General features: G+C 42.4%; 1 protein-coding gene across 7 annotated transcripts in view; it reads right to left on the bottom strand.

The window, feature by feature from the left end:
* AFF3 (ALF transcription elongation factor 3) overlaps positions 1–13,534 on the bottom strand; it is a 576,277-nt gene that overhangs the window by 443,740 nt on the left and 119,003 nt on the right. For 6 of the 7 annotated variants that reach the window (XM_059134519.1, XM_059134520.1, XM_059134521.1 and 3 more), the window contains exons 3-4: positions 3,369–3,443; positions 950–1,070 (exon numbers count right to left, since the gene is read on the bottom strand). In XM_059134519.1, the coding sequence (XP_058990502.1) occupies positions 950–1,070; positions 3,369–3,443 (196 nt within the window). The remainder of the gene's footprint in view (positions 1–949; positions 1,071–3,368; positions 3,444–13,534) is intronic. The other variant, XM_059134523.1, reaches the window with a different exon arrangement.

The following is a 13,534-nucleotide window of genomic DNA, read 5'->3' as shown; positions in this document are numbered from 1 at the left end:
TTGATGGCTCACAGAGTCAGGACTGTCACATTCAGAATGAGAGCTGGGAGATGAAATCAAAGTCGCCATCTCTTAAGTCTGTCCACACTGCATCGCACCAGGACCAGGAAGCCGTTAAGAGCCTCAGACTGCATCAAAAGGGAACCTACCCATGGCAGTGTGATGCCGCTACAGATATCAGGGAAACAACCACCGCAGCTTTGCAAAACTGTTGGGATTGAGGCTTTCCAGGATTGGGATTTCTTCTCTTTTTTATAGTCCCTTTGGAAGCTTTTCTTGAAAATTCAAATTTGGCTCAAATTGTTCTGCTGACAATTTCTAAATATATAATGATTCTTGCCAGAAACCCAGAGGGATAGGCAGAAGAAGTCAGCATACAACTTAAAATGCACACAGGGCTTGATGTGCAAGGAGCCACCTGCCTAAACTACCCAAGGTTCTGTGCAGGCCTCAGTGAAATCTCAGGCCTTTTGCTTTGGGAGACAGCTTGTATCTCTGGCCTTTGGTGTAAATGAGAAACAATCCAGCAGTTTTTTTCTCATTACCCCATCAGGTAGCCTGACTGCAGCATGACCCATGTGGGGCAAATAGGTTACCCAACCTCTTTTTATTTCCTAATAGCGTAGATTTTTAAAAAATTACAAGTGGCATTGGCTTTGAAAATCAATGCAGAAATGAAGTCTACACTATGGATAAAAATCACAGCAAGCAGCTCTCATTATTAAGCAAAAGCTACATTTTACTGAAGGAACAGGCAGTCAAGTCGTGTGAACTGGATGCCAAGATTTGTGGGAGAAGACCTCATTCTGAGTGGCTGAGTGGCTCCCTAAAGAGCTGAACAGGCAGAAAAGCAACTGAAGTTTGGTTGGTCGACTCTTCCAGGAGAGATTGCCATCACAGGGGGAGAGGTGCAAGTGAGGGAGAAGATGAACAACTGAAAACCATCTACCTTGTAAGGTTCACTGAAGAGGGAGTAACTCGAATTAAACGTGCCATCATCTTGCTGAGTTTCCTGATTTCTTCTTTCTCGTTCTTTCCTCCGTAACACATTTCTGTCTGGTTCATAAACACTGCATCAGGAGAAAGAAAAGAGAACAACCACATAGGAAAAAGTTAAAGGCTAAAGCTCAGTGGAACATTCACCTGAGCACAAAAGTCTGGGTCATGGACAAATGGCCGTGATAGGGAGAACAAGGATCAGATTAGAGCCAGTATAATCAAGCAGTAGGAGCTTGGGTGTCTGATAATTACATTCTTCAGGAGCAAAAAAAAAACCCTTAGGGCAAGTTCCAACCAGTACTAGACCACTTTGCCTGATATGTAAGACAGGAAATATCTAAGCAACTTTGACAGGAGAAGACTGAAAGTAATCTTAAGGCAGACGGTAATTACAGCAAAGTGTAAATAGAAATTATGAGCATATTTTCCCCTTATGACAAAGCCTCTGAGTGTTATATGGGAATGCTCCTGTTCTTGCCTTTCTTTCTTTCTTTTTTTTCTTTTGCATGGCTGTTTCTGTAGTGATTCTTTCATTAACTAGCTCCCTAAAGAGCTGTTAAAACTCCATGCTGCAATGGTTTTCACAGTTATGAGCCTTCTTCTGATCTCTGTTAATCAGTCAAGTCGTCAAACTACTACTGAATCAATTCTTCCTTCTGATACATTTGACACTATCACTCCTCCTAACTATGAAAAATGTGCCAGGAGGAAGGGGTGCAGGCAACGCAGGGAGAGAACGGAAATTGAATTATGGTGTGTCATCAAGGATCTCAGCCTTTTTGTTAAAGAAAATTAATATCTATTCTCCCAAAATACAATTAATTATGAAGTGACCAGACACCAGATAACTGGGAGGACTAAGAGAGAAATAATGTTCCTTCCCCCTCATAAGGAGAAAGTAAAAGGGCTAATTCAACTAATAATAAGGAAGTGACCCGTTTACTGAAGGAAGGAAATACACTTGTTTTTTCAGCTCAGTATATAAAGAAATCTGGCTTCAGCGGAGAACTGATGTGCCCCTTAGAATGAGCATTGTCTTCATTTCCTAGCAGAAGCATTTGGTTTAAGTGACCTTGTTTTGCTTTGAGCTCCCACCTGGTCTACTGTATAGACACCTGAGCTGGGAGGTAGGACAGCTGCCTACTGACTGTGATTCTCCCATACCAGCAATATGATGATGGAAAAGCCACACCATCTCTCTGCACCCCAGTGCCTTCATTATAAAACAGGGATGTTAAATGGCATTGTAAGGTTTAAACATGAAGGTAATCTACAAAATGGCTTTGGAAGAGCTATAGGTGCCCAGACTCCAATGTATTGCTTTTAAATGTTGTTAATAATGAAAGGAGCTGTGGGTTCACCGAAACATAAGAAAAGAGTGAGATTCTGTTCCATCTTGTTTTGTTTTAGCTAAACTGCTATCTCCAGTACAAGAGAGGATATCGTGTCATGTAGCTGTAGAGGACACAAATAAAATGATCATAAAACAAATACTGCTTATCCTTCTAGCTCTGTCCGGGTGGACAGAATATACTTTAAACTCGCTAAGGGGCAATGCTAAATGCACTTCCAGCGAGGCTGTGAGAACACCTAAGGCATTTCATTTAAATTTAAGATTAGGCAATGTTAAAATACCCAGAACATGTCACCTATTAGCATTTTAATTCATCTTTAGTACATTACCCAAAGTTATTAGATTGGGGAATCCAACCAGTGACCTTGACATAAACCGAGGCTGCAGCCACAGCCTTACCAACTGAGAGGCTCACAGCTCCAACATCGCCATCACTATGAATTCTCTGGGTGGCTATGGTGATGGCAACTGGCAGAAGGGAGGCAGAAAATGAAAATGAGTCTTATTCCCAGAACCAGTCTTCCAGTTCAAAGAAGAGGCTAAATGAAGAGGCTAAAATGGTCCTGCCCTGCTTGTGAACATTTGCAGTATGAAACCCCAGATCTTTCATGAACATTCCATGGATTTCAAATGGAGACCACTCTGATGACACACAACTCATGCTGTGGATGGGCATGAAGTGAGCTTTAACCAAGAAGTGGATTTGAGTTTTAGTATGAACTTGCTCCCTTTGGGGCCAATACCAGCATCTGCAATCAGAAAAATAAGCTTGCACTGCATGCACTGCCTTTCTTCCCCTCTCCGACACATGTGGACATCTGGGAAGCATCTAGTGTGCAGAACTCCATGCACAGAGATTTCCACAAACATGTTCGCTATCCTCGGGCAAGTCAAACCAACCATACACACAAAACTGGTGTGATGCGTGAAGTGGCCTTATGTGACATGGAGCAGGCAGGTGGTCATTAAGGATGATTGCAGGGCTTCTGAGAGGTCCCCATGCCCAAAATAGTACCTCCTGCATCTGCTGGCTGATGACTGAAATTCCACAACTAGAGAGTCATTCCTCTGGTTTAAGATGTCTTCACCCCTGAAAGAAATGTAGACACCACAAGAAGGGGAAACACTTTAACCTGATCAGCCCTTAATATCTTAACATGCATGATGAGCTCGTCAGCCCTTCTGCCAAAGGCCAAGGGGAAAGACATAGGACATCAGGGTCCAAACAAGGTCCAAATAGGAGGTGTAACCAAAAAAGGAGGAACCATGTAGAGTTTAGCAATGAAAACAAATTCATAAACTCTACCTACTTCCCCCCGTGGTGAAGATGTTTAGCATTAGACTAAAAGCCATCATCAATTAGGCAGCTATCAAACTTGCTACACTTTCAAGGTCAGGGTTACAGTAAGAATCACTTCAAAATATGGGGAAGCTGGAGGTGAGAGGAAAGCTGCTCTTCTTTAGTTAAATCTGCCTCATTCCCCAATCCACTTAAAGGTAACCAAAAGCACTCCAAGATACACACCCCTGCTGCTAAAGCTCTCCAACAAGGCTCTGCCTCACACCCAGACTATAGCTTCTCATACTAAGAAGGACTGAACACCCCCAGGACCACCCACATATAGCTTGCTAATAGAACTGCACTGGTCATCTTTTATGGGATTGCCATGATGCTTGTGCCTACAGTACCCTCCATGCCACCAGATGAAACCAGAAAGACCAAAAATGACAACCATCCCCACCTTCTCCAGAATAGAGCAAAGGAAACCCAAAGAGAGAGCCAGTACTTCTTCAATGCCTTCCCTTTGGTTTCTCTTTTCCTTCCTTGGAAGGCAGCTCTGTCGCCTTCACTGAACATTTAACTCTTGCCGATGGTGACCCACCTGACTCCCTCTCCTCCACTAGAACCACAACTCCCACCTGTCACATCAGGCCTTGGAAACTAAAATGTCATCTGCTTAAAACAAATGTCATTGTAGAGAAAGTATGGACTTGCCACCTGCCATCTTTCTCTAAGCATCTGAAACTCTTTTTTTTTTTTCTTTTTTCTTTTTTTTTTAAAGATTTTATTTATTTATTTGACAGACAGATCACAAGTAGGCAGAGAGGCAGGCAGAGAGAGAGAGGAGGAAGCAGGCTCCCTGCTGAGCAGAGAGCCCGATGCGGGGCTCGATCCCAGGACCCTGGGATCACGACCTGAGCTGAAGGCAGAGGCTTTAATCCACTGAGCCACCCAGGCGCCCCGCATCTGAAACTCTTATCTTTTCTACCAACACTAAATGTTTTAATGCATAAAGACAGTATCTTCTCGACAGTGAGTCACCATTCCACTAATTACCAGTGAAATCTGTGCAGATACTTACAATTCCAGAGAGTGCCTTTCTCTTGATCTCTCACCATTAAAACTCAGTCCTCTTCCCTTCTCTGCCATTCAAGCAAGTAAAGACCATGCCATTTGCTTTAGAAACAAAGGCTGAAAGTCAGGTCAGCTTCCCTGGAGATGGTTGACTAAAGTTGTAGAAAATTCCTGGCATGCCAATATATATGTTAGACTCAGTAAGAGCCTCGTCTTATGAGCTGTGTTATTTTTGTTGTTGTTACTAGCAGATGGTAAAATCTCTATCATCTGTAAAGTTATTCCTTATTTCCGTGAAAATTATAAGAATCACACTCCTCAAATGTATGTCACCAAATGTATTTATTTATTTTGTATGAAAGTGGAGGCAGCCAACTGCTACAATATTATTTATTATTTATTGCAGATGCATAACATTCCCAGGAAATGAACCTTTTTAATCAACTCCCTTTAAAAGACTTATTTATTTTTAGAATTAAAAAAAAAAAAAAGCCAATGAAAAATGTAGTAAAAACAGTTCGGATCATTTCCTTTTATTTGTTTTTAATCTATAAAATGAGGTAAGGGTAGGGTTCAGGCCAAAGCTAATTATGCTGATTAGGTAGGAATAGAATTCCAAACATGAAATTATCACCATTTCCAATTAATGTATTCTTGATCACATGGTAACAGTATGAGACTAAATAATAGTAAAACTTTTGAGTCAGATGGTTTCTCCCTTCCACTGAGCTCAAAACATTTTATACATAGGTCCCTTAATTATCCTTACAATGTCCCTTGGAGAAAGACAAAGATGGTGGGTATCACTGCAGGGCTAACTTTTTTTGTTTTTTTTTTTTTTTAAGATTTTATTTATTTATTTATTTGATAGACAGAGATTGCAAGTAGGCAGAGAGGCAGGCAGAGAGAGAGAAGAGGAAACAGGCTCCCTGCTGAGCAGAGAGCCCAATGTGGGGCTCAATCCCAGGACCCTGGGATCATGACCTGAGCTGAAGGCAGAGGCTTTAACCCACTGAGCCACCCAGGTGCCCCCAGGACTAACATTTTTAAAGATCAAGGAACTTACGGTAAGAGTTCAATCACCGAAACAATGTCAAAAAGAAGTCATCATGTAGAAGGGACAGCAGTGCCAACCCATGGAAGAGGAGCGACCCAGGAGCGAGAGATGGGCACACTTCCTAAAACCCTGATGTCTACAAGCTCACACTATCAATAAACAGTAAATGTGAGCCTCTCAAAAGCAAAACAGGACAAATGAGACATAGGGAAGCTACTTTGCATTCAGAAAGATCTAAAAGAAGAATTCTAGAATAAAGTCTGGGTTGTTAAAATTGTTTACAGTCCCCAAAAAACAAAAGACAAATATCAATTTCTTTCCACAGTCTACAAGATAAAAGGATATCCTCCTAATACAGAAGAGTAGACTACAGCACAGATGAATGGCTTTAAAAATTACAGAGTCTGAAGTAATAAGCCAGCTAGGGCTGCTAGTAACACCATTTTTTAAAAAAATATTTTTATTTATTTATTTGACAGAGAGAGAAATCACAAGTAGGCAGAGAGGCAGGGAGAGAGAGAGGGGGAAGCAGGCTCCCCACTAAGCAGAGAGCCCGATGCGGGGCTCGATCCCAGGACCCTGGGATCATGACCTGAGCCGAAGGCAGAGGCTTTAACCCACTGAGCCACCCAGGCGCCCCTAGTAACACCATTTTCATCAAATCCTACCCATCCCTCAGCCTGTTCTTGTCTCTGCCCATATAGTAATTTGCATGTCTTGTACTTTTAAGTCCTTCTTCCGTTCACTGTCCTACACAGCCCTACTGTGGGGGACAGGTGCTGGAGCTGGTGGAGCTGCCCGCTCAATGGAGCCTAGGTTTGACCCAGAAGGCCTGGCTGGCCAAGAGGGGCTACCTTCTACCTGCTCTCCAGCACTCATCCATGTGCGGCCTGTTTACATCTGAACATTAGCTGCCAACAAACTGCATTTCCCAAGGAGGAGGCTTTCAGCCAAGGGTATATATAGCTAATTGCACCCCTTAACTAGAACTGTCTAAGTGTGTTCTTCTTTAAACACACCACACACACACACACACACACACACACACACACACACACAACTATCCTACCTACTGGCATGTACTCTCCAGAGTTGAGGTCTGAAAAACAAGCCAGTTCAAGGAAGAGAGAGAGAACCACCTCTTACCGATCTTTTGGAGAAAGTCACCATGTTCTCCATGGCTAAAAACTATTCTCCCCTTCATACAGCAGAAATACAATTCACTTCAGTCCACAGTGATTTCCTGAAAGCCAAGATGTTGAGGCAGGGGAGACAACGAGGGCTGTGAGCAGCCTTTTCTTCTGCTGAGAAGCTGTGGTTCAGGAGACAGGGAAAGAGGGAAGGGGCCCATTCTAAAAGAGCATGTTGACAGCATGTGGTTGGGGCACTGTAGAAGGGAGCACAGGGAATCCAGAGCGCTCCCTGCAAAAGACTTCATTTGAGCTGGGTCTTGAGGAAGGGCAGGTAGAGGACAGTGGAGGGAAGAAGGACTTAAAAGTACAAGACACGCAAATTACTATTAAGTGGCCTTTGAGAGTAGTTGGAGGGGTGACCTCTGCCCTCCCCACACCAGCCCAGGTCTTTAACCAGCTGGAATTCCACACTTAAATTATCATTTGTTTGGTTTGCTCCACTGCTACCCTTTATTGCTTCCTTACCCTAAATAAGTTTAGCTGATCCCTTTGTAGAGCAGGTTTGATTTGGAGTAAATAAATGAAGGGTGGTGGCAGGGAGGAATAAAAGACACCCTATTCCTTTCTTTACAGTTTGCATCAGGATGGGCCTTGAACAACTTGAGCACAGAGAAAACAATCTTTTCAGGCACTCACAGTCCTTAGACAAAATGCTAACCTGCCCCTGGAGTGTGCACTGGCAGCCACAGGGGCGAACAGGAAAAAAAGCACTAGGTAGAGAGAAGACCTTTCGCAGAAACTTTCCTGTTCTTTGGAGCAACAACATCAACAACTGTGTGTAATTAAAGAAACTTAATCAAACACTGCAAAATTATAACAATTGCTTTATGAGTCAAACTAATTATCATCTCTCTTTATTTATAAAGCAAATGATAAAACATCAGTAATCCCTTCTTCAGTCAGAGAAAAGCAAGACTGTTGAAGTATACGAATTCCTTTCTTAATCTTTAGACAGAGCTGGGAGACTGAAAGACAGGAAGGTGGTCAGAGAGTGAGCAGATAAAAGAAGCAAGTCAGACAGACACAAAGTGGGTTGGAATCACAGCTTGGTAAAGAAACAAGGATCCCCCAACCGGAGTCCTTCAATGCCCTGAATGGTTGTAGACATGGTGCTGGTACTGAGGGTGAGGGGTAGGGTGCAGGAGGGTGATGGTGGTGGGGGGGTAATGAGGAAGGAGGTAGGGGGTGGGGGATGATGGAGGTAATGGTGGTGATGATGGGGGTGTGGGAGGGGAGGAAGGGGGTAGTGAGAGTGGTGGCAGTAAGAGGGGTTGGGATGTTGAAGGGGGCTGGTAATGACGGTCATGGGGATGGTGGTCATGGGAGCGATGGTGGTGGTAGGAGTGTTAGTGGTGGCATGGTGGTGGTGCTGGTGAGAACAGTGGTGAGGCTGGTAGTTAAAGATCTGTTGAGGAATGAGGACTGGTCAACAGTGCATAAAACAAACCCTTAAATCCTGAAGAACATCACTCTGCCTGCTCACTTTTACTAGGCTTTTCTTGTAGAGTCAAGTAATTCCATTCTCACGCCTCTTTACTCCGTTTTCCCCCAACAGCATTATACCACTGGCTTTGCCATCAGCTTTGTAAGTATGACCCCCAATATTATTTCTACCACAGATACCTTGGGAAGGTCAGTCCAACCCTACTTGTTTGTCTCTGATCAAAAAGGTGATGTCAATTTTAATTTCATCTTGAAATTCTCTTTGAGAGCATTTACAGATCTCTGCCTCTGGACTGCCGATCTGTTCTACAAGAATGGGAAAAGAACTGGGGGTGGTTTATACCAGAATCACTTGTCCTATACCCCAGCTTCAGTAAAAGTAGGAAACAGAAGAAAGTCACAAAATAATGAACACCCACAGACAAATTTAGCCCACAAATATTCCAAAGAAAAATAACATTTTGGGATCATCTATAACATCGTCCCGAGCCCATCAGGCCCAAAATAAATTTTGCTAATACCAACAACCCTTTACTACTATACACAGCCACTGAATGAAGATCTTTACGTGCATTATTTCACTGAGTAGTTTTCAAAACCCCAAGAGACGTTATCCCCCTCTACCAGTAAAGAAATAAGAGGCTCTGAGGTTAACTAATTTGTGCAAGCCTCACAGCCTGTGAGCAACAATGCTGGGGTCCAAAGGCAGGCAGCCTGTCATCAGAAACTGAATTCTTAGACTCTGCTCCTCTGGCTTCCTGGGGAACCTGCTCACTGGCAGGCTTTGACAAATGGTATCCCCATCTTTTGCTAGTAAATGTTAGGCAGAAGGGTGTTAATTTTCAGATCATGACAATTTCAGTTCTTTCTTCTAAGATCTGCTCAGTCTCCTTGGTTGATAAGTGTTAACTCTAAGAATTCTTCTAAAACAAACAAACAAACAAACAAAAAACAACAACGGGGATCAGCAATTCAAATGAGTCCGCACTAGCAATTAACTACACTCCAGTCCCAGAATTCTGTACAATGAATTCCTTAAAAAAATATGGAATACCATAATCACACCAACAAAGAAAAGATACTTCTGCAACATGGTGCTGGACATTCATTAGTTCTCTGCTGATCATTTAGTGAATCCAAACTCCATTTCTAACTCAGTGGAAATGATGACTGCTCCAACTCTCTTGTAGATACCCTCCAGTGAGTTTTTAGAGAGATGACAGATAAATGACAGCTTTGCATTTCGAAGGGTTAAATGCTTTTCCTGAGGGATCTTAAGTCTTGGTGCCATGAGAACAAGTGTCAGGTTCTAATGGAATTGTTCCATTATAAATAAACCACCAGGTTGTATGACAAGCAGCTTTCAAAGAGGCTTTCTGCATAGTATAAACAGAGAAGTTAATTCGAGTTTCTTAACATGACCTTTTTCCTTTACAATATAAAAGCGCCTTGGGATGAAGCAATTACTCTGATTTGCCATCTTCTCCTTGTTAGAATATAAAGATGCAGCAGAGCTTCACAAAAGCAGTAGTAACCTAACCAAATGAGACCCACCTGTAAAGCCCCTACTATGCTATTTCAAAGAGTTCACTTCTAGCCAACAGCAGCACAAAGCTGGCATCAATCACAGTGTCCATTATTAGAAGGTTGCTTACTCCCAGGACTTTGATGTTAGAGCCAATAAAGTACTTTTCCTCTACCAACTGCTCAGTTAAATTTCATTTTTATTTTATAGCATCAGTTTCTAAACTTCCACCCCTAGGAATTGTAAAGCCATATACAAGGAGGAGTCACATTTAATAGCATGCTTATGTTTTAACTATGATGCCCTTCCATACAATCCCTGTGTAGCCACTTAGGGTCACGGATGTGATGCCTTACACCAGAGGGCAGAGGTGGCAGAGTCCTCTCATATAACTTCCTGCTATCAGTTGGGTCAGGCTTCTGGACACAGAAAGCCTAAAGACCCTGAACACCAGCCATTAAAGAATGGCTCCTGTTCTCCCTGCATCCAACTGTTCAACTTCTTTTCCTCCCAGAACCATTAATGACATGCAGTCCCTGGTTGAAATGGGATTTCTGAAAAGGAGTTAAGAATTAACTTGAGCCACTTCCATCTGCTGAACTGAATTAATTTACCTGTGGGGGTACGGAACTAACCCCAAACTAGAATGAAAGCAAACAGAGCCACCTTTAAAGATAAAGAGAGAATTAAAGGAATATGTGTGTCCTCAAATACCTTCTGATGTCCAAGCAATCTGACAGACCAACCATTAGGGTCTTCCATGTAGGAAACACAATGGCAGCTACGATAATAGACCTATTAATTTATCTGAGAGGGAAAGAGATCCTGTTTTGAAGATGAGAATGACCTATTTTCGTACAGGGCAGTCTATCGGCTTAGCTAGCGTCTTGATGGGTAAAGGGAGGAGGGAGGAGGAAGGTATGATGTTAAATCCTCAGTGTCTGCAGGAGAACACAGAACCACTGAGAGGATGGAGCCCTATGTCACCAGGAATGCAAGTCTGGAGTATGAGACCTGGACTCCGTCCTCAGTTACAGGGAAACAGAAGCCAGTGGGCAGATGCTCCCCAGCTCCCATCCTCCAACCTTTCTTACCTCACCTGCCACCTCAGGCCTTACATCCTGCACCCCCATCCCTGCTTCTTTTCTCCTCCCCAAGCTAACTCTCCCATTTGGACTCTGAAGCCTATTGCCCCCAACTCCACTTTCCCACAGATGCTACTTTCCTCTACTTAGTCGCTTCTTGGTCTCCACTGGGTTTCTTTCATCAGCTAATAAACCCATTCAAGGCCCTCCTATCTTCTAAAAGTGAAAACGACAAGTCCTTCCTGACCCTCTGCCCCCTTCTGGCTGTTGCTCTCCATCAGCCACCATTTTCTGCAGAGCCACTTATACTTGCTGTCTCTCTCTGATTCCTGGTTTTCCTAAACACATGTGATCTGGCTCTGCTCTTCACAGCAAGGTCACAACTTCCCCACTAGGCAGTCAATGGACACTTTTCACTCCCCAAACTCCCACACAGCTACCATTGCCTCTTAAGAAGCTTTCTTCCCTAGGCTCTATGGAAATCTGTATTTGTGATTCACCTACTGCCTTTTGGGCTACTCCTGAGTGTGCTATGCTTGTCTCTACTTTTATGCCACTCCTTTAGAATCCACTGCCACTCAGGGTTCTGGGCAAGACCTTGTTGCCTAAGCCTGGTCTCTTCTCATGTGACAGTCTTCCTGGTGATGTCATTCATTCCTTGCCTCAGGTGCCATTTTTACCTTAGTGATATGCAAGGCTCCAAGATTTACCCAAATCTCTCTTCTCACCTCCAGATCCAATTATCAAACTATCCACCTGATCTTTTCAAGTCATGTTTCCCACAGTATACAGAGCCCAGCAACTCTACACAGCTTACTGCCACTCCCTGAGCCCAGCATCTGCCTTCAGTCTCTTGCCTATGTGGGTGGATGGCACCATTACCCACACAGTTGCTTGGGTCAGAAACAAGGGCATCCAGTCAACCCCTCCCTGTCAATATCACTCAAATTTGTTCAACTGTCTGTCTCCTTCTCCCCTGCTACCTCCTCAGTCCAGTCCACCAGTGGCTCTCTCCTAGTCCTTCACAGTGCCTCCTGTAGGGCCACCCAGTTGTTCTTCCTGCCATTTGCTTTTCCCCAGTGAAGGGGTGTTTCCTAAAATAGCACTTTGATCATGTCACTGTAATGCTCCACCTTCCCTTGGACAGAATCCAAATCCAGAATCCATGACCCTGCAGGACCTGGTCGCTGCTTATCTTTCCAATGTCAGCTCAAATCTCCCTCAGTCTCTACACTATGGCCTCTCTTTGAGTCCAGGGTTATGCTCTCCACCTGCCTATCTCCTCCTAATCCTGAAAATCTCAATTTAGTGATGCTTCCCTCACGAAAACTTTCCCTGGCACCCTCAACAGACCCAAGTCGTGACCTATGTCCTACATGGAATCCACACTCTCCCTCCAGTCACATTTCTTACATAAATCTGAAACCTCCATTGAATGGTTAGCACCCCAGAAGAGAACCTGTATCTACTTTCTGTAAAACTGTATTTCCAGCACTTAGAACACTGCCTGGCACAGAGGTGGAACTGAAAATAATATTCCAAGTACTTTAAAAATACATGGCAAATGATTTTTTAAATTTCTTCTCATTCCTTTTCAAAATTTAGCCTATATACATACCACAATTTGAACAATCAAAATAAAAATCCATTCAAAGCGTGGGACTTAAAATGTTCTTTGTGGTTGTAGAGTATAACAATGGGAATCATATTAATAGTAATACTGAGCAACTGTTTTGGTGCTGGAAAGTTTGTAAAGAAAGTTTGTTATTTTATTATCTCTCTCAACAAACTGTTATGTAGCCTTTATTTATGAAAAACACAGAATTTTAATAAATGAACATGCAAATATAAAAATGAAACAAAATCTGTGTGCCATAAACATTCTTCTGTTCATTTTACAGATAAACGCCTGTCTTCAATGGAGAAATGAGGCTTAGAAAATTTAAATGAGTTGCCTAAACAGTAACTGTTGGAATTAAAATTCTAAGTTCCACAGAAGTTCTGGATATTAAAAACAATTCAAGTGTTTAAAAGTATATTTCTATTAAAAAAATTAATTAACACTTACTATATAAAAAATGTCAGCTAGACATGAAAAAATACCCATTTTGGGGGACATTTCTCTAACTTACCATGCTGAAAGCTCTACAGTCGATTAAGCTTAAGTTAGAGGAAGATGTTAAAAATTATGAATTATTTGAACTCTATAGTTCTATAATTCATTAGGTGCTAGTGACAGTAAAGATGATTAATTCTAAATATCTGTATAACACAGTGTCAGGAAACCAAGGGGGTCTTCCTATGGCTGATGTATCATTCACAAGTTCCCAATTTTAAATAGACATGTAATCTATCATAAAAATATTTTATTAGATCCCTAGAACATTAGGAATATTATATATTATGGGGCTGCGTGCACATGATGGTAATTATCACAGTTCTTTAAGAAATGTAAAGAGGACACTCATACATACTCTGCCAAGATATCTGTATCATGTTATCTTTTTTTTAAATATTTTTAT

The sequence above is a fragment of the Mustela lutreola genome, chromosome 9 (assembly GCF_030435805.1).
Source record: "Mustela lutreola isolate mMusLut2 chromosome 9, mMusLut2.pri, whole genome shotgun sequence".
In the NCBI taxonomy this organism is placed as follows: domain Eukaryota; kingdom Metazoa; phylum Chordata; class Mammalia; order Carnivora; family Mustelidae; genus Mustela; species Mustela lutreola.
This window is presented reverse-complemented; position numbering and strand designations above follow the sequence as displayed.